Source organism: Bison bison, unplaced genomic scaffold (genome assembly GCF_000754665.1).
Source record: "Bison bison bison isolate TAMUID 2011002044 unplaced genomic scaffold, Bison_UMD1.0 scf7180017864365, whole genome shotgun sequence".
Lineage (NCBI taxonomy): Eukaryota > Metazoa > Chordata > Mammalia > Artiodactyla > Bovidae > Bison > Bison bison.
In genome coordinates, this window is record NW_011494937.1 from 3164554 (window position 1) to 3186145 (window position 21592).

A 21592-nucleotide genomic window follows, 5' to 3' on the forward strand; every position below is an offset into this window, starting at 1 on the left:
AAAATTTCCATCAGTTTCGTAAAGGATATCTATTTTGTAGTCATCAAACATAATGTAGATATACAGAATATTGGAAATTAATCAGTTACTGTCATACCCCAAAGCACAATGAAATCTCCAAAGTGCAATATGAAAAAAACTATTTATTTAAATTTCAGGTCAGTTACATGCATTTTATTATGTTACTACTTTTGCAGACCAGCACATGCCCCCCTGGGGTTTTCCTGGTGGCTGGTAAAGAGTCTGCTTGCAATGCAGAAGACACAGGAGATGCGGGTTCAATCCCTGGGTAGGGAAGATACCCTGGAGAAGGGAATGGCAACCCACTCCAGTATTCTTGCCTGGAGAATCATATGGATAGGATTTGTCCAACAAAGAGTTGGACACGACTGAAGCAACTTAGCAGGCATGCACATACCCCCCACCTCTGAAGTTCAAAATCAGTGGTTCTTGTTGGAGGTCAGGGATACCTCAGTATGAACAAAGGTCTCAGGTAATTAATCTCTGCAGCTGTTCTAATGACAACAATGGAGGAACCTCTGCACTAGAGTGAACAGGAGTGCCAGCCAGGGAGCTGTTCCCTAGTTTTGGTGCTTAAAATAAAACCACCTCTCACTTCTCAGGGAATAGAAGGTTCTTCATCCACACCCTTGATTCTCCCTTGACAGCTCCACTGTTTTCACCAACTCACCACAGAGGTGATTCTGACTGATGACCATACATTTTTGTGCTTCTGGGGAAACGGATCCACCTAATCTTGTCCACTTCCCTTTTTTCTTGTCTTACTCTCAGCACTTCTCTGTCAAATGAAAGTAGTTCTCCATAGAACAGCTTTCTTCACAAAGACACATTAAAAAGTTTTTCATGAGGGACTTCCCTGGTAGTCCAATGGTTAAGAATCTACCTCCCAATGCAGGGAACTCAGGTTCAATCCCTAGTTGGGAAAATAGATTCCACATGTCTTGGGCAACTAAACCTGCCCACTGCAACTAGAGGAGCCCCCATGCACCACAACTAGAGAAAAGCCCATACACTGCAATGAACAGCCTGCACCCCTCAACAAAGACCCAGCACGGCCAAAAAAAAAAAAATTAAAGTTTTCCACTACAGGCCTAAGATTATACCCAATTGCTAAGATGTTCATGATACAATTGATTTTATTTCACAGTGTTTCTGTGTGGACTTCACCAGAAATGTGTAAGAAATACAATGATATAAGATGACTAAGGAAAGAAGTGAAAATTCAGGTACATTCTTGTAAATAAGTCAATGAGAAAGAAGGTTTCAAAGCAAATAAGGTGCCAGAGGAAAATTACCAACATTTGCCTTGCCTGACTAATAATTATTTATTTTTATTATGTATTTTATTATATTACTCAGACTAGAAGGAAAAGGCTGATAAATATAACAATAAAAGAAAACAAATCAAATTGTTAAAGCAAGTAGAGAAATACATGGGATCAATAACATTATAAGACTCAAGGTTAGAGGAAATTTGTGGAACATGATAATACTATTAAATTTTACTAGGGCATTGGTCTAAGTATTTATTGCCCATATGGAGATTAACTTTGCAGCAATAATTGCACTCAGGTGGCTCAGTAGTAAAGAATCCACCTGCCAATGCAGGAGACACAGGAGACTCAAGGTTAGATCCCTGGGTTGGGAAGATCGCCTGGAGTAAGACATAACAACTGGCACCAGTGTTCTTGCCTAGAAAATTCCATGGACAGAGGAGTCTGGCAGGTTATAGAGTTGGACACCACTGAGTGACTGAGCACACACACACGATAAGTATAAGGCTTTCACAGTAATCATTTGTTCTTTATCCGGAACTGGATTAAGTCAGTGGCATATGATCCTATTCTCAGTGATAGAATTGAAGGTAATATCTTATGGATGATGCAATGGAAACATCTATTGTTAATAGACCCTTAATTAACAACAGACCCAGAGAAGGACAGTTGATTGTACTGGCCTCTGGGATTCATGTTTAGATATGACGCCTGCATCTGATTCAGCCATCTGAGTCCATGAGGGGAGTCAGTCCTGGGTTGAAGCTACTTCACAGAGGAATGAATGAATCTCTGCTCTCCTACTCCCGCACATTTTGTACCTCTGAAATCCTTGTAATGAGGATAACAATCTTCATTGTTTGAGCATATTAGAGGGAGGATATCTTTATCTATGAGAAAGGATTCCTCATTAACCAATTTCAAGTATCATGCAATCATTTCAAACCACGGTGATAATCTAATCACAATTTTTTATAGATGATGAAGCTGAGTGTTGTGAATGTCAATGTTGCCCCACATGTGTCTGATTCACCAGTGAGTGACCAGTCTTAAGAATTCCTGAACTGTGGTAAGAAAGATCGGCTGCCATGTCTCATAGCAGGCTTAACTCTGGGGTGCAGTTCACTTGGTGCAATCCATGTTTCTACCTCTGTATGACCACAGACTTCTTTAAACCTTGACCTATCCAACTTTTCCCACTTCTCTTGTGCTGAGAACATTCCACCCAAAATTATCATACCGAGAAGATCTGCCTCAGATTCAGCTTCTGTTTGCTGTAACAAAAAACCTTAGAGAAAGGTAATTTGTGGTAAACATCACAGATCTAGAGACTTCCCTGGTGGTCCAGTGGTTACTCCATGCTCCCAAGGCTTGGAGTTTCCCAAGACCCGGTTTGATCCCTGGTCAGGGAACTGGATCCCACATTCTGCAACTAAGAGTTCACATGTTGCAGCTAAAGACCTTGCATGCCACAACTAAGACGCTGCCCAGCCAAATAATTAAATTGAAAAAAAAAAAAAATAAACCACAGAGCTAGAAAAACAAGTTGGTTTTCAATGCTAAGTTGAAATGTAGTTGGCCATCATGTTATCTATTCACTTAAGAATTTGGCATCACAACATTGCAAATCAACTACACTTCAATAAAATTAAAAAAAAAAAAAACTTGGTGATGAAAGTGTCAGGCAGAGTAGTTCATTCATATTATTTTAATTTTGATTCATTCTAGAGTACCCAGCCAAAATCAGGTGATGCAATCACAGCAAAGATATTCTTCCAAAGAGCTTCTTCAAGGCTCCCTTCATGTCTTTGTTCCTCAGGCTGTAGATGAAGGGGTTCATCATGGGAGTGACCACAGTGTACATCATGGAAGCCACTGCAATCTTCCTAGAAGATTCAGTAACTGCAGAACTAATATACACCCCAAAAGCTGTCCCATAGAACAAGGACACGACTGAGAGGTGAGACCCACAAGTGGAAAAAGCTTTATACTTTCTGCTTGATGATGGCATTCTCAGAATGGAAGAAACAATTTGAATATAAGAGAAAATGATTCCAAAAAGAGGAATGCCACCAAATACACCAGCTGCTAAATATATCAGGATGTTATTGATGAGGGTGTCAGAACATGCGAGTTTGATGACCTGAACAACTTCACAGAAGAAGAGGGGGATTTCCAGGTCTGTGCAAAAGGACAGTCGTAACACCATCAGACCATGGAGCAGGGCATCTGCAGTGCTGGTGAACAAAGAGAGTAGAATCAGCTGAACACAGAGGCAAGGGTTCATGATGACTGTGTACCTCAGTGGGTGACAAATAGCCACATAGCGGTCATAGGCCATTACTAAAAGGAGAAAATTTTCCCACAAAACAAAAGTCAGGGCAAAGCAGATCTGGGTGAGACAGCCTGTGTAAGTGATGCTCTGGCTCTGTGCTTGGATGTTCACTAGGATCTTTGGGATCATGGTTGTGCTTAAACAGATGTCTGTAAAGGACAGATGGGAGAGGAAGTAGTACATGGGGGTATGGAGGTGGGAGTCAGAGATGACAGCCAGGATGATGAGCAGATTTCCCAGGACAGTGACCAGGTACATGGACAGGAAGAGGTTGAAGAAGATGGTCTTCAATTCTGGGTCCTCTGACAGTCTCATAAGATGGAATTCTGAAACATCTGTGTGGTTTCTGGGTTCCATGCTGTTGATGAGTCTGATTAAAAAGATGTGATAACCAGGAAACTTCCCTGGTGATCCAATGGCTAAAATCCCCCACACTCCCAATGCAAGGGGCTTGGGTTCAATCCTTGTCAGGGAACTAGATCCCACAACTAAAAGATTCTGAGTGCCACAGCTAAGGCCCAGTGCAGCCAAATAAATATTCTTTTAAAAAGATGTGGTAAGGATACAGTGAAATATGTAGTCCTTGAAGAAGAAGCAGGGGTATCAAAAGAGGTAAATGCCACTTGGGGAATGGAAGGAGACAAACTGAGGGAACAAAAAAGGAATGCCTTCTTTATGCATTTTTATTCCTGGGTTCCTTTAAAAAAAATGATGTGGATATTTCAGAGTACAAACAATTAATTCTAGAAAGTTTTAAGACTTGGTTGTATTTTTAAGTTATACTATCAGTGTTCTTCTGATTATTAAAAACATTTGGTGACTTTGTAAAGAGAAACAGTGGGCTAGGGAGGCAGTGAAGATTCTATGTAACCAGCAACTTCAGTACCATGCATCAGAAATAATATAAAGATATATCAAGAAACAGGAAAGATAAGGTGAACTTACCAACCTTTCTGCCCATCCATACCATCACAGGAATACAGAGAAACGTCAGAAAAAAAAAAAAAGTCACCTTATTTGATATAGGGAATAAACCTATGGACACCAAGGGGGAAAAGGGAATGGGATTAATTTGGAGATAAGGATTGACATATATACACCACTATGTATAAGATAGATAACTAATAAGAACCTATTATATAGCACAAAGAACTCTACTTAATGCTCTGTGGTGACCTAAATGGAAAGAAAATCTAAAAAAGAAGGGGTCACTTTTTCATGGGTTTATCTATAACTGATTTGCTTTGCCAAACGGCAGAAACTAACACAACATAGTAAAACAACTATACTCCAGTAAAAATTAATAAATAAATAAAATTGCACTTCAGCTTAAAAAAATCTAAAATAAGTCACCCTGTTGTAGAACAAGCAGATTTCTACTCAGGAAGAAAAGCTCAAGGTCACAGCAAATAATATGGTATTAGTAAAACAGATGTTTACAAGTATAGGTACAAAATGCAAAAAAAAAAAAAAAAAGTGTGAAGATGACATAAGTTAGGCAGAGACTGGGTTCTATCTGATGTAGGTACTGTCTTCACAGCCTTTCCTGGATAAACCTGTACCAAAATATTTGCCCTCATTTCCAAACATTCGCAAAGGGATATCACCTGTGATACCTAGCTGGGATCACAATAGGAAGAGGCTTGACACCTCTGAGGTACCATAGAGAAGAGCTGTTCTTAGGAAGAACAAAAGATCTGAATGAGTCACCATATCCTGGGCAGGAGGAATCCTTTACGAGAGGAGTCTCAGTTGCACTTCTTCCTTCCTGAGAGAGACTGCTGACTGAGGTGGTCACAAGCATATTACTATCTTGAACCCTGGAGATTCAATTTCCAAAGTTCCTCATTAATCAGCCAATTCATTGTCACTGTGATCCCAGGACAGTGCAAAATCTTAAGGTGAAGACTACATGAGAGAAATTCAAGATGGCCGATTTTCTGACTCTATGAGGCCAAGTGGATACCATTCATTTTTCTGTGTCTGTGCAGGCTCACGCCCATCTCTTAATTTTTTCATGGAATTGTAAGAGGTTCCAATGTCACGGCAAAATGCTAGTGTGCAGATTTAATCTCAGTATATTTATTTAGATTGTACCCAATAATTGGAGACGGTATTCCACATTAATATTAATTGAAATATTTTTCATCTTTACAGAGATCAATGTTTTCATGTGCCTATCCATTTCTTCCCTCTATTTTTCACTGCTACTGTATGAATTTTGTTAACCTACAACTGTCATGATATAGTAAAACCAACAGGAGACAAGACGGCATTGTAAAGTCACTCCTTACCATCTTAGCATCTTTTGCTTCAAACACATAAAATAATAGAAAAGTATAAAAGACATAGAGGTATAAAAAGTTAAAAGCCAAGGGCTCAGTGGAGGTTTGTTATTGAGAAATTAGAGTGAACATGAAGTCTTGGACACTGCCTGGGACCTTACCTCTAGACTTAAAACAGTAGAAAATTTCAAAAGAAGCCTCAAAGGCAAAACCAAATAGAGCTACCTGATGGTCTGGTGGCTGGATTTTTTATAATCTCAAAATCAGTGGGCAGCAGAAATTAGTTATTAGAGTGAATTCAAGGCTAGTTTTTGGTAAGGGCAGCTGTGAAGCTATTGCATGATAAAACATGAGAAACGGAGGAAGGGAAAAAACATAGCAATTAAAATGAATCCACATGGACGACCCAGAGGGATGGTATGGGGAGGGAGGAGGGAGGAGGGTTCAGGATGGGGAATACATGTATGCCTGTGGTGGATTCATCTCGATATATGGCAGAACCAATACAATATTGTAAAGCTTAAAAATAAAATAAAGTTAAAAAAAAATGAATCCACAGTTCAAACTTCAAAATAGCCTGGAATAACTTGATGCCAAAAAGCTCAACCTATCAAAGCAAGAATCAGATCATCAATCCACTCTAGGGTGAGATTTTAAATTTTTTATTTTTTAATTGGTGAAAAATGGCTTTACAGTTTTGTGTTGCTTTCTGCCATACAACAGTGCGAATCAGTCATAATTATATATATCCCTTCCCTTGGACCCTCCCTCCCCTCCCCTCATCCCACCCTTCTAGGTCATCACTGAGTGCCAGGCTGGGCTCCCTGTGTTGTTTAGCAGCTTCCTCCTAACTATTTTGCACACGATAGTGTATATATGTCAATGCTACTTTCTAAATTCATCCCGCCCTCACCTTCCCCAGCTGTGTCTACAAGCTTGTTCTCTACTAGGTTCATCAGTACCATTTTTCTAGATTCCGTATATATGTGTTCATACACGGTATTTGTATTTCTTTATCTGACTTACTTCGCTCTATTTGACAGGTTCTAGGTTCATCCACTGGAGAAGGCAATGGCACCCCACTCCAGTACTCTTGCCTGGAAAATCCCATGGACGGCGGAGCCTGGTGGGCTGCAGTCCATGGGGTCGCTAAGAGTCGGACACAACTGAGCGACTTCACTTTCACTTTTCACTTTCATGCATTGGAGAAGGAAATGGCAACCCACTCCAGTGTTCTTGCCTGGAGAATCCCAGGGACGGGGGAGCCTGGTGGGCTGCCGTCTATGGGGTCGCACAGAGTCGGACACAACTGAAGCGACTTAGCAGCAGCAGGTTCATCCACTTTTCTACAGCTGACTCAAATTCATTCTGCTTTATGGCTGAGTACTATTCCACTATGTAAACATACCGCAACTTCTTTATCCATTCATCAGTTGATGGACATCTAGGTTGGTTCCATGTCCTGGCCATTGTAAATATTGCTACAATGAGCATTGGGGTACATGTACCTTTTAGAATTGTGGTTTTCTCAGGGTATATGCCCAGTTGTGGGATTGCTGAGTCATATGGTCGATTCACTCCTAGTTTTTAAAGGAATCTCCATACTGTTTTCTATAAGGGCCGTACAGGATAAGAATTTTTAAATAAATGTTTGCTTTTTACAGGGGACTTCTTTCACTCAGCATACCTTTGAGAATTATACAAGTTATTGAGAGTATCAATACCTAACTCCTTTTTATTGCTGCTATTATAATACAGCACATTATTTATGCATTGTCCGGAGAAGTCCACGTGGATATTTTTGTTTAGGCCAGTTATGAAAAGAGCCATTGTATTTATGAACAGTGTGGTGATATGTGATTTCATTTATGTGGTATTATGAGAAACACAAAGCTGTAAGGATGCAGAACAGATCAGTTCTGTTCTGTGGCTATCAGTGGCTCATAGTGATTCACAAAGACAAAGGAATGTGTGATTATAGTGCAACACAAGGCAGTTATCCATGAATGATGTAACTGCCTTGTATCCTGAGTGCAGTGGTGGTTCTAAGAATTGATACATGAGTTGAAATATAAAGAGCAGTACAGGGACTTCCCTGGTGGTCCGGTAGCTAAGACTCCATACTCCCAATGCAGGGGGCCCAGGTTCGATCCCTGGTCAGGGAACTAGATCCCACATGCCCCAACTAAGACCTGGTCCAGCCAAATAAATGGATAATTTTTTAAAATAAAAATTAAAAATAGGCATTTCCCTTGTGGTCCAGTGGTTAGGTAGTGACCAATCTACCTTGTAATGCAGGGGACAAAGCCTTGATCCCTGGTTGGGAAACTATGATTCCAGATGCCTCAGAGCTCGTAAGTCCATGTACCACAACTGGAAAGTCTGTGTGCCACAACAAAAGATTCCACATGATGCAACTAACATCCGACACAGCCAAGTAAATAAATAAATATTTTTTAAAGATCTCTTCAACTAACAGTGAAAAGCTTTCCACAAAGAAAAATTTCTAAATAAAAAATTAAGTTATTAATTAAAAAAACAAAGAACAGTACACAAAAATGCATTAAATTGTATGATATTTTAAAAATAAATTTTGGAAAGACTAAAACATAAGTATAGATAGTGGAGCAGTGGTAAAGTTTAAGTAGATAGTGGAGCAGTGGTAAAGAATGCAGGAGATGCAAGAGACACAGGTTTGATCCTTGGGTCAGGAAGATCCTCTGGAGTAGGAAACTCTGAAACTCTGTATTCAGTCGGGTATAAGCAACTGAATATATATACCCACTCCAGCCTTCCTGCCTGGAAAATCCCATGGGTAGAGGAGCCTGGCAGTTTACAGTCCTTAGGGTCACAAAGAGTCAGACATGACTGAGCACACACACACACATGCATGCGTGTGCACACACACACACACACACACAAACATACACACACACACAGATAGTACTCTTAAAGACAGAAAGGAACCTGTGCATTAGAAATTAAAATGAAATATATATATATATATATATACATATACATCTTTATTCATAAGAGAACTATATATATTAGCCAAGAGGTGGGAGCTTCCCAAGTGTCCACCAGAGGATGAATTGATAAACAAAATGTGTTATATACATATGATGGAATATTATTCATCCTTAGCAAGGGAGGAAAGCCTGCCACATGCTACAACATGCATGGAGCTTGAGAACATTATACTAAGTGAAACAAGCCAGTCAGAAAAAGACAAATTTCACTTATAAGAAGTATCTGAAATACTGAAATTCATAGAAAACGAAAGTAAAATGGTTACAGGGGCTAGGAAGATGAGGTAAAGGAGAGTTACTGCTTAAAGGAAACTGAATTTCAGATTTATAAGATGAAAAATTTCCTATACTGAACACTTTTAATTGTGAACTTAAAAATAATTAGGATGGTATAATTTTATACAATGTGTATTTTAACACCACAAGAAAGAAGAAAATTAGTATATGTAGACTGATAAAACAAATATTGTGAAATAGTAACTGTTGAATGTAAGCAGTCCATAAATGGTTTTTCATTGTATCATTCTTTCAGTTTTTGCTGTATTTTTAGTTTCTCACAATCAAAGTTTGAAAAAGAAAAAAGGACATGTATTGTATGAATTGTATGACATATATTATAAGAATTTTCAAATTAGAAACATTTATAGAGACAGAAAAAGGAACAGAGATTGCCAGGGACTGAAGCATGGGGAGAGTCAAAGGTGATGAAAAATAGTTGGAGGACTTCTTTGGTTGTGCAGTGGTTAGGAATCTGCCTACCAATGCAGGGGACACAGGTTCCATTCCTGGTCTGGGAAGATCCCACATGCCGTGGAACAACTAAGCCTGCATGCCACAATTACCGAAGCCCACGTGCCTGGAGCCTGTGCTCTGCAACAAGAGAAGCCACTGTCAACAGTGGAGAAACAGACATAGAGAACAGACCCATGGACACGGGGATGGGGAGGAGGGAGAGGGTGAGATGTATGGAGAGAGTCACATGCAAACTTACACCACCATATGTAATGTAGATAGCTAGTGGGAATTGGCTGTATGACTCAGGGAACACAAACAGGGGCTCTGGAGGGAGCCGGGGGGTGGGGGTGGGGAGGAGGCTCAGGAGCGGGGGACATGGGTGTACCTATGGCTGATTCTTGCTGATATTTAAGAGAAAGCAACAAAATTCTGTAGAGCAATTATCCTTCAATTAAAAAATAAATAAATAAATAAAACATGCCAGTGCGGGGTGGGGGGAGAGACAGAGAGAGAGAAAAGCCACTGCAACGAGAAGCATGATCAGCACAAGGAAAAGTAGCCTCCACTCACCGCAACTAGAGAAAGCCCACACAGCAACAAAGACCCGGCACAGCCAAAAAAATAAAATAGGTGGAAACAGAATGTGGTGATGACTGCCCAGCAGTGTGAATGTTAATATGACACAAAATGGCACACCTTAAACACATTACAATTGCAATTCTTATGTTTTACATTTTACCACAATTTTAAAAAGCAAAATGAGAAAACAGTAGGCATATTATTTCATTTATAGAACTTCAGTACCAACTTTTCCAACTGAAGGTAATATGACACCATGGAAATAGCGACTAAAAATAGACCCTCAGTTAACAACAGACCCAGAGAAGGACAGTTGTCTTGGTTTCTGGGAATCCCTCTAGGTATGATGCCTCCATCTGATGCAGCCGTATGAATCCATGAGGGGAATCAGCCGTAGCACGAAGCCTCTCCATGGAGGAATGAATGAATCTCTACTCTCTCGTGCCTGCACATTTTCTGCCTCTGAAATTCCTATAATGAGGATAACTATCTTTACCATTTGAACATATTAGAGCAAGGATGTATGTGCTGTGTGCTAAGTCACTTCAGTCATGTCCGACTCTGCGACCCTATGGACTGTAGCCTGCCATTAGAAAGTCTTCCTCACTAATCAAGTTCAAATACCTCACAATCTTTTCAAATGACTGAGATAAGCTAATCATGGCAACTTTACAGATGATGAAGCTGAATATTGTGGATGCAAATATCCACTTACACATGTCCCATTTACCAGTGAACAACCCCAGGAACTCCTGAACTGGGGTGTGAAAGATCAGCCAGCATGTGTCACAATAGCCTTAACTCTAGAGTTCAGTTCATATGGTGTTATCCAGGGAATCAGGCAGACTCTATCTTTGCATGACCACAAACTTGTTTAAATCCTTTCCTTCACCTTCTCTGATATCCTTTATGCTGAGAACTTTCCCCAGCAAAATTACTATACACAAACCTCTGCCTCAGACTCAGCTTCTCTTGGCCCTAACCAAAAACCTTATCTTAGAGAACTGAAATTTTGTGTCAAACATCACAGACCTAGACAAAGCATAAGTTGGTTTTAAATCTTAAGTTAAAATGCACTTAGCCATCATGTTATATATTCATTTAAGAACCTGGTGATGAAAGAGTCAGGCATTCTAGCTCATCAGTAATCTTCTAATTTGGCCTTATTCTAGTAGCCTTATCTCAAGTTCAATGACACATCACAGAAAAGAAGCTACACTACCAATGAGTTTCCTCAAAGCTCCTTTCATGTCTCTGTTTCTCAGGCTATAGATGAAGGGGTTCATCATGGGAGTGACCACAGTGTACATCAATGAAGTCACTGCAGTTTGCCCAGAGAACTCAGAAATGGCAGAACAAATATACAGTCCAAAACCTGTTCCATAGAACAAGGAAACAACTGAGAGGTGAGACCCACAGGTAGAAAAAGCTTTATACTTTCTGCTTGATGATGGCATTCTCAAAATAGAGGAAACAATTTGAGTATAAGAGAAAAGGATTCCAGAAAGAGGAATGCCACCTAATATGCTAACTGCAAAATACAAGACAATATTATTAATGAGGGTGTCAGAGCAGGCAAGCTTGATGACCTGAACAGCTTCACAGAAGAAGAGAGAGATTTCCAAGTCGGTGCAGAAGGACAGTCGCAACACCATCAGACTGTGGAGCAGGGCGTCCACGATGCTGACAGATAATGAGATGAGAATCAGCACAGCACAGAGGTGGGGGTTCATGATGACAGTGTATCTCAGGGGGTGACAAATGGCCACATAGCGGTCATAGGCCATTGCTCCAAGGAGAAAATTTTCACAACTAACAAAAATCAGGGCAAAGCAGATCTGGGTGAGACAGCCTGTGTAAGTGATGCTCTGATTCTGTGTTTGGACATTCACTAGAATCTTTGGGATCATGGTTGTGCTTAAACAGATATCAGTAAAGGACAGATTGGAGAGGAAGAAGTACATGGGGGTGTGGAGGTGGGAGTCAGAGATGACAGCCAGGATGATGAGCAGGTTTCCCAGGACAGTGACCAGGTACATGGACAGGAACAGGCTGAAGAAAATGGTCTTCAGTTCTGGGTCCTCTGTCAGTCTCATGAGAAGGAATTCTGAAACATCTGTGTGATTTCTGGATTCCATGTTGTTGATGATCTGATGAAAAAGATGTGGTTAAAAAAGACATGGAAACCTGTGGTCCCTAGATGAGCATCAGGAGTATCACAAGAGATCCACACCATCTTGGAAAGGGAAGGAGATTAATGAAGGGAGGGGAAAAGTAATGCCTTCTGCATGCATATTTTTCTGTCCTTAAAATACCCAAAGTTGGTATTTCAGAGCATGAGCAGTTAATGCTAGAAAGGATAAAGACATGGTTCTTTTATAAACTATCTGTACTGTTCTGATTATTTGAAACATTAGGGGACTTCCCTGATGGTTCAGTAGCTAAGACACTGTGTTCCCAATGTAGAGAGCCTGGGTTTGATCCCTGGTCAGGGAACTAGATCCCATATGCCACAACTAAGACCTGGTGCAGCCAAATCAAAAAAATTAGTAATTTTATAAAGAGAAACAGATGAGGGAGGCCACTGAAACTTTTGTCTGGATCCCCAGTGACCTCAGGGCCAGGGAAAAGAAATAATACATAGATATGTCAAGAACCAAAAATGGAAAGATAAGATGAAGCTTATCAACTTTTCTCCCCTCCCCTACAATGACAGATGCACAAAGAAATATTGGACAATTCTTTAAAAGTCACCCTGTATCTGAACAGGAAGATTTCTAATCAGAAAGAAGTACAAGGTCATATAGAGAGTTTCATATTAGTAAATCAAATATGCTTACAAATATTGGTGCAAAATATAATTTAAAAAAGGTAAAGATGTCATATGTTAGGCAGAGAGACTGGGTTCTAATCATCTGATGTATATACTGTTTTCACAGCTTCCCCTGTATGAATATGTACCAAAACACCAAATATTCACGAAAGGAATTTAGGCTACCTTGCTGGTATCACAGTGGAAAGATGCTTGACATCTCTGATGTACCATACAGAACAGCTGTCCTTAGGAAGAACAGAAGGTCTGAGTGAGTCACCAGCTCCTGGGCAGGAGGGATCATTTATGGGAAGAGTCTCAGGTGTGCTACTACTTTCCTAGAAAAGGTATAGTTGATTGAGGTAGTCACAGGCAGATCACAGTCTTGAACCCTGGAGATTTCAATTTCCAAAGCTCCTCATTAACCAGATGATTCATTGTCACTGTGATCCCAGGAAAGTGCAAATCCTTAAGATCAAGACTCTACGTGGGAGAAATTAAAGATGGTTGCTTTTCTGACCCCATAAGACCAAGTGGACTTTTCTGCATCTGTACTGCCTCATGTTCATCTCTTAACTTTTCATAAAGCTGTAAGGGGTTACAATGTCATCCCAAGACAACAGTGGTCAAGCATAATCTCAGTACATTTAATTATATTTTATCCATTATCTAACAGGTTGGCATGGTACTCCACATTAATATCAATTAAAATAATTTTCATTTTTAAGGAATTCAAGAGTTGCATGTGTCTAATGCTATATTTAAAATGGATAACCAACAAGGATCTACTGTATAGCTCAGGGAACTCTGCTCAGTGTTACGCTGCAGCCTGGATAGGAGGGGAGTTTGGGGGAGAATGGATGCATGTATATGTATGGCTGAGTTTCTTCACTGTTCACCCGAAACTATCACAATATTGTTAATGTGCTACAGCCCAATACAAAATAAAAAATTAAAAAAATATTTTCATCTATTTGTCAATTAACTCCTTTCACTGTTCACTGCTATTGTATGAACTTGTGAACATACAAGTTTCTTGATATTTTAGAACTGATATGAGACAGGAGAGCCTTGTACTGTCATCCCTTACTATCTTAATCTCATTTGCTTTGAACACATAAAATAATAGAAAATACAAAAGACTTAGAAATACAGAATTTAAAAAACCAAAGGCATTTGTGGAGGTTTGTTACTGAGAAATGGGAGTGAACACAAGAGTTGGGGACTCTTTCTAGGACTACAACTTTGGACTTAGAACAGCAGAAAGTTTCAAAAGAAGCCCCCAGGGCAGAACTGAATCAAATTAGTCAGTGGTTTGGTAGCTGAATTTGGTGATGTTCTCAAAATCACTGAGTATCAGGGATTAGTTATCAGTCTGAATTCAAGGCTAGAGGACTGGTAATTGCCAAGGGCAACTGTGATTCTGTTAGGTGATAATGTATGAATACAAAAATGGAAGGAGAGGGAGGAAAAAACCTAGCAAGTAAAATGAATCTACAATTCAAATTTTAAACACCAGGAAGAATATGATCCTAAAATGTTTAACCTACCAAACCAAGAATCAGATCATCAATTTGCTCCAGGATAAGATTTTTTAAATAAAGGTTTGATTTTTGCATGGGGCTTCTTTCACTCAGCATAATGCTACTGAGAATCATTCAAGTTGCTGCCTATCTCAGTTATTCATTCTTCTTTACTGGTGTGTTTCTATTATGATGATTTAACCGCAGTTTACTTATGCATATCCACGGAAGTACATGTGAGTTGATTTTGTCTTGGGCAATTTTGAGTAGAACAACTCAAAGTATTCATGCACAGGTTGAGGTGATGTATGATTTCATTTATATGATATCATGAAAAGCACAGAAAAGGTAAGGCTGAAAAGCAGATCAGTGGCTCAGAGAGGTTCACAAACACGGAGGACCAAGTGCCTAGTCTGGTCCAGGGCAGTTTGTTGGCAGATGATGTAACTGCTCTGTATATTGACTGTGGTGGTGGTGGTAAGAATCAATGTATGTCTTAAAATACAGAGAGCCGCACACAAGAAGGGCATTTTGCTGTATGATCATTTTAAAACTAAATTTTTGAAAGATTAAATTGTGAGTATAGATAGCATTTTCAAAGAGAGGCAGGAAAGTGTGTAGTTAAAAAATAACAATTCTAGGGAATTCCCTGATGATCCAGTGGTTAGGACTCTGAGCTTTGACTGTGGGGGCCTGGATTTGATCCCTGGTCAGGGAACAAAGATCCTACAAGCCAAGCAGTGCAGCCAAAAATAATGATAATAACAATTCTAAAAACAAATTTAATAAAACATCTGATATATTTACATACCTTTATTCATAGTAGCATGAGGCAGCCTTCAGAATGGGAGAAAATAATAGCAAATGAAGCAACGGACAAACAACTAATCTCAAAAATATACAAGCAACTCCTACAGCTCAACTCCAGAAAAATAAATGACCCAATCAAAAAATGGGCCAAAGAACTAAATAGACATTTCTCCAAAGAAGACATACAGATGGCTAACAAACACATGAAAAGATGCTCAACATCACTCATTATCAGAGAAATGCAAATCAAAACCACTATGAGGTACCATTTCACGCCAGTCAGAATGGCTGCTATCCAAAAGTCTACAAGCAATAAATGCTGGAGAGGGCGTGGAGAAAAGGGAACTCTCTTACACTGTTGGTGGGAATGCAAACTAGTATAGCCACTATGGAGAACAGTGTGGAGATTCCTTAAAAAACTGGAAATAGAACTGCCTTATGATCCAGCAATCCCACTGCTGGGCATACACACTGAGGAAACCAGAATCGAAAGAGACACACGTACCCCAATGTTCACCGCAGCACTGTTTATAATAGCCAGGACATGGAAGCAACCTAGATGTCCATCAGCAGATGAATGGATAAGAAAGCAGTGGTACATATACACAATGGAGTATTACTCAGCCATTAAAAAGAATACATTTGAATCAGTTCTAATGAGGTGGATGAAACTGGAACCTATTATTCAGAGTGAAGTAAGCCAGAAAGAAAAACACCAATACAGTATACTAACGCATATATATGGAATTTAGAAAGATGGTAACAATAACCCTGTGTACAAGACAGCAAAAGAGACACTGATATATAGCTCAGTCTTATGGACTCTGTGGGAGAGGGAGAGGGTGTGGAGATTTGGGAGAATAGCATTGAAACATGTATAATATCATGTATGAAACGAGTTGCCAGTCCAGGTTCGTGCACGGTACTGGATGCTTGGGGCTGGTGCACTGGGACGACCCAGAGGGAGGGGAGGGGAAGGAGGAGGGAGGAGGGTTCAGGATGGGGAATGCGGGTATATCTGTGGCGGATTCATTTCGATATTTGGCAAAACTAATACAATATTGTAAAGTTTAAAAATAAAATAAAATTAAAAAAAAATCAAGTCAGGTATTAACCCTAAGTTAAAATGCACTTAGCTTATCATATTATCTATTCATTTAAGAACCTGGTGGTGAAAAAGGCAGGCTTTCTATCTCATTAGCATTCCTTTTACTTTGATTCATTGTAGTGAACCCATCCCATACCCAATGACACATCACAGAAAAGAAGATACCCTACCAATGAGCTTCCTCAAAGCTCCCTTCATGTCTTTGTTCCTCAGGCTGTAGATGAAGGGGTTCATCACGGGAGTGACCACAGTGTACATCAACGAAGCCACTGCAGTCTTCCTAGAAGAATCAGTAACTGCAGAACTAATATACACCCCAAAAGCTGTCCCATAGAACAAGGTAACAACTGAGAGGTGAGACCCACAGGTAGAAAAAGCTTTATACTTTCTGCCTGATGATGACATTTTCAAAATGGAGGAAACAATTTGAATATAAGAGAAAATGATTCCAAAAAGAGGAACACCAGCAAATAAGCTAGCCACAAAATATATCAGGGTGTTATTGATGAGAGTGTCAGAACATGCAAGTTTGATGACCTGAACAACTTCACAGAAGAAGAGGGGGATTTCCAGGTCTGTGCAGAAGGACAGTCGCAACACCATCAGACTGTGGAGCAGAGCGTCCGCAATGCTGATGAACAAGGAGAGTAGAATCAGCTGAAGACAGAGGCGAGGGTTCATGATGACTGTGTACCTCAGTGGGTGACAAATAGCCACATAGCGGTCATAGGCCATTACTAAAAGGAGAAAATTTTCCCAACAAACAAAAGTCAGAACAAAGCAGATCTGGGTGATGCAGCCTGTGTAAGTGATGCTCTGATTCTGTGCTTGGATGTTCACTAGGATCTTTGGGATCATGGTTGTGCTTAAACAGATGTCTGTAAAGGACAGATGGGAGAGGAAGTAGTACATGGGGGTGTGGAGGTGGGAGTCAGAGATGACAGCCAGGATGATGAGCAGGTTTCCCAGGACAGTAACCAGGTACATGGACAGGAACAGTTTGAAGAAGGTGATCTTCAGTTCTGGGTCTTCTGTCAGGCTCATGAGAAGGAATTCTGAAACATCGGTTTGGTTTCTTGGTTCCATATTGTTGATAAATCTGATGGGAAAGACGTGGCCCCTAGTCCAGCAGCAGGTGTATCACCAGAGGCAAACCCCAATTTGAGAAAGGATGTAATGGAATAGAGGAACACACATTATTTCGTTATTTTGAATAAAGACCTGAAATTACTAAAAGCAGTGTGTCAACATTTGTTAATTATGGAAAGAGTTGAAGAATAGCCATTTTAAAAATTACACTATCTGGCTTCCCTGGTGACTCAGTGGTAAAGAATCCATTTGCCAATTTAAGAAACATGGTTCGATCCCTGATCCAGGAAGATCCCAGATGCCCCGAGGCAACTAAGCCCATGCACTACAGCTATTGAGCTTGTGCTCTAGACCGTGGGAGCCGCAATGGCTGAGCCCACACACTACAACTACTGAAGCCCATGTGCCCTAGCGCCTGTGCTCTGCAACAAGAGAAATCACTGCAGTGAGAAGCCTGCACACTGCAACTAGAGAATAGCCCCTGTGCTCAGCAACTAGAGAAAAGCCCTCTCAGCAATGAAGACTCAGCACAGCCAAAAATAAATAAATAAATTGTAAATTATCTTAAAAGATAAAATCACACTATGTTGTTCTGATTATTTTTATAATAACATTTGGTAACTTTATTAGGAGAAGCAGGTAATCAAGGCTGATGAGTCTATCTGAATCATCACCTCCTTCCCCAGAGACCTCACAGCCTGGCAACAGAGATAATACAAAGCTGTGTCAAAAACCCAGAAGTACAAGATACGGTCAAACTGCCCAAGCCTCTTCCCTGAATTGCTACAGAAAGGAACTTAAATGCCAGCAAAGCGGAAAACATGGAAAACAATCACCATGTTTGTAAACAAGCACATTCCTGCTGACAAGGCAAATAGTCTTTGAGAATGGAGAGACAGTAGGAGACTGGCAGAATAAGAGCTGTTTGAAGATTACAGGAAAGATACAAAGGAACATGTCGAGAAAAGAGAAGACAGGCAAGAGGCAAATGGATGCCTTGGTTCTAATAATTTTATGCATGTCCTCTTCTCACAATTTCCCCTGGTTAAACTTGTGGTAAAACACCTCTCTTGATTGCCAAACAGGAATGAAGGTTTACCTGAATGACTTTACTAGGTAATGACAGACTCTTGTCGAGACGCAATGATGCGTCTCCTAGATGTTGAGTAATGAAAGCTGAAGTTTTAATAAGAGGAGGCAGACTGAGAGAAGCACTAGGCTCCTGAGCAGAGGGGGAGGAGGGTCACTTCCAGGAGGAGGCACATGTGTGCTGATAGTATCGAGGAAGTGCTGTTGAGTGAGGCTGTCACCGACAATTTTTAGTCTCTGTACCTTTGGAGGACCAATACCCAAAGCTCCTCATTAGTCAAACAATTTCATCATCATGCTGATGCCAGGCCAGTGCAAATCCTTAGAGACCAAGAAGATATAATGGAAGAATTTAGGGTGGTGGAGTCCCTGATGCTATGAGGCCAGGTATTCACCAGTCACTGTTCCACCTTTTTCTGCTCATATGTATTTCACACCCAGTGCAAATGTGGACACACCATTTTTCTCTAATTGGACAACAGTATTCTTTTTTTAGATGCAATCAATGACATATCCATGTAATCAATACTATCAGGTTATAATGGTTATGGTTTATAATTGTAGATGTGAAACTCATTCATTCATTCACTTCAGCCATATAAGAAGGAATGAAATTCTGACACATTACAGCATTACACATTACAACCTTAAAAGCTTTATGCTATGTGAAATAAACGAAGCCGAAAAGGACAAATATTATATGATTTAAGTTATGAGGTATCTAGAATAGGCAACTTTGTAAAGACAGAAAGTAGAATGGTGGTTGCAGAGGATAAGGGGAGAAGGATTGGTTTTTAAGAGAGCTGGACTATATTAAAAGTTGTTTATTTCTGTACTGAGTAATAAAAGCACGTTGATATTGATGTGGTGAGCAATGTCACATGTGGAGATATTTCACTGGAAGTTTACTTGCCCTGCTTTTTTCTTCACTATACTGAAAGAACAATTCTAAATTTTCATTTTTGAATCACTTGTTTTAGTAGCTTATTTTTAAAGTGTTTGAATTTCTCAGTCTTTCCCTTTTGGATTGCGCTATTCTTTCAAATACTTAACTTCTCTAAGGTCATAAAAATATCTTTGCATATTATCTTCCAAAAATTTTAATCACTTTGAATAGATATAAAATTTATCATTTCAAAAGTGGCTAACAGAAAAAAGTAGGAATTTTCACTGTCAATCAAGTTTTGCCTTATTTCATAATATCAGACAAGATTAAAATTCCAAAGTTGACTTGGATGGATTTTAAGATATTTAAGGTTAAATGTAAATTCTAATTAAATCAGGGGCTTTGTTCTTTGGACTAACTGTGAAGAAACTGATGGAATATTTATTTATTATGTTATAAATGGAATTTTGTTTACTACTTAAAATAAAGTGGCTCTCCTTTAAAAAAAGAAAAAATATATTATTCCAGCCATTTAAAATGTACAATTCCACAGCATTAAGAACATTCACAATGTTGTGTGACCACTAACACTATCCATTTCCTGATCATTGTCATCACCCTGAACAGAAATTCTTTATGTATTAAATAATAACTCTGAGAAATTCCCTGGCATTCCAGTGATTAGGGAATTCCTGGCATTCTCACTGCTGTGACTGGGGTTCAATCCCTGGTCAAGGAACTAAGATCCCACAAGCTGTGACAAATGGCAAAACAAACAAACAAACCCCCCCCCACAAATTCTGCATTTCATTCTTTTCTCAGAGCTTTTAGGAGCCCAACACTTTGACTTTTGCCCAGTGTAGCTGATTTCAGGCTTTTGACTTCCAAGAATGCAAAAGAAAACATTTGTGTTGTTTTAAGATACTAAGCTTGTGATATGTGTTACAATGACAGTGAGTGAGTGAAAGTTGCTCAGTTATGTCTGACTCTTTGCGACCCCATGAACTGGAGCCCATCAGGCTCCTCTGTCCACAGAATTCTTCAGGCAAGAATCCTGGAGTAGGTTGCCTTTTCCTTCTCCAGGGGATCTTCCCAGCCTAGCGACTGAACCCAGATCTTCTGCGTTGTAGGCAGATTCTTTATCAACTAAGCCATCAGGGAAGTCCATTACAGTGACAATAGGAAACTAATGCAGAACATGTCCCAATTCAGGCTAATAAAAACAATGTCTTTGGGGCATCTCCTGGGCAAGATTCTTTCTGCATTGCAAAAAGAGCAAAGGAGAGGGAGAGTTTTATTTCTAGTTATTGTGTCTGACAATATTAAATCTGTATGCAGGTCAAGAAGCAACAGTTAGAACTGGACATGGAACAATAGACTGGTTCCAAATTGGGAAAGGAATGTGTCAAGACTGTATATTGTCACCCTGCTTATTTAACTTATATGCAGAGTACATCATGAGAAACGCCAGACTGGATGAAGCACAAGTTGGAATCAAGACTGCCGGCAAAAATGTCAATAACCTCAGATATGCAGAAGACACCACCCTTATGGCAGAAAGCAAAGAACTAAAGAGCTTCTTGATGAAAGTGAAAGAGGAGAATGAAAAGGTAGGCTTAAAACTCAACATTCAGAAAACTAAGATCATGGCATCCGATCCCATGACTTCATGGCAAATAGATGGGGAAACTGTGGAAACAGTGACAGAGTTAATTTTTTTTTTTAGGGGGTGTCCAAAATCACTGCAGATGGTGACTGCAGTCAAGAAATTAAAAGACGCTTACTCCTTGGAAGAAAAGTTATGACCAACCTAGACAGCTTATTAAAAAGCAAAGACATTACTTTGCCAACAAAGGTCTGTCTAGTTAAAGCTATGTTTTTTCTAGTAGTCATATATGGATGTGAGAGTTGGACTATAAAGAAAACTGAGCGCCGAAGAATTGATGCTTTTGAACTGTGGTGTTAGAGAAGACTCTTGAGAGTAGTCTCTTGGACTGCAAGGAGATCAAACCAGTCA

General features: G+C 39.8%; 3 protein-coding genes across 3 annotated transcripts; all 3 read right to left on the reverse strand.

The window, feature by feature from the left end:
* Positions 1–3051: 3051 nt before the first annotated feature.
* Positions 3052–3987, reverse strand: LOC104999920 (olfactory receptor 7G1-like). Its single transcript, XM_010855542.1, has one exon. It carries the CDS (start codon positions 3985–3987, stop codon positions 3052–3054), a length of 936 nt encoding a protein of 311 aa, XP_010853844.1.
* A 7470-nt stretch (positions 3988–11457) lies between these two features.
* Positions 11458–12396, reverse strand: LOC104999871 (olfactory receptor 7G2-like). Its single transcript, XM_010855501.1, has one exon. It carries the CDS (start codon positions 12394–12396, stop codon positions 11458–11460), a length of 939 nt encoding a protein of 312 aa, XP_010853803.1.
* Positions 12397–16658: 4262 nt separating this feature from the next.
* LOC104999921 (olfactory receptor 7G1-like) lies at positions 16659–17597 on the reverse strand. Its single transcript, XM_010855543.1, has one exon. It carries the CDS (start codon positions 17595–17597, stop codon positions 16659–16661), a length of 939 nt encoding a protein of 312 aa, XP_010853845.1.
* Between the last annotated feature and the right edge of the window lie 3995 nt (positions 17598–21592).

Coding starts and splice junctions, on each gene's coding strand:
- LOC104999920 (XM_010855542.1), bottom strand. CDS start 3,987: ATGGAACCCAGAAACCACACAGATGTTTCAGAATTCCATCTTATGAGA.
- LOC104999871 (XM_010855501.1), bottom strand. CDS start 12,396: ATGGAATCCAGAAATCACACAGATGTTTCAGAATTCCTTCTCATGAGA.
- LOC104999921 (XM_010855543.1), bottom strand. CDS start 17,597: ATGGAACCAAGAAACCAAACCGATGTTTCAGAATTCCTTCTCATGAGC.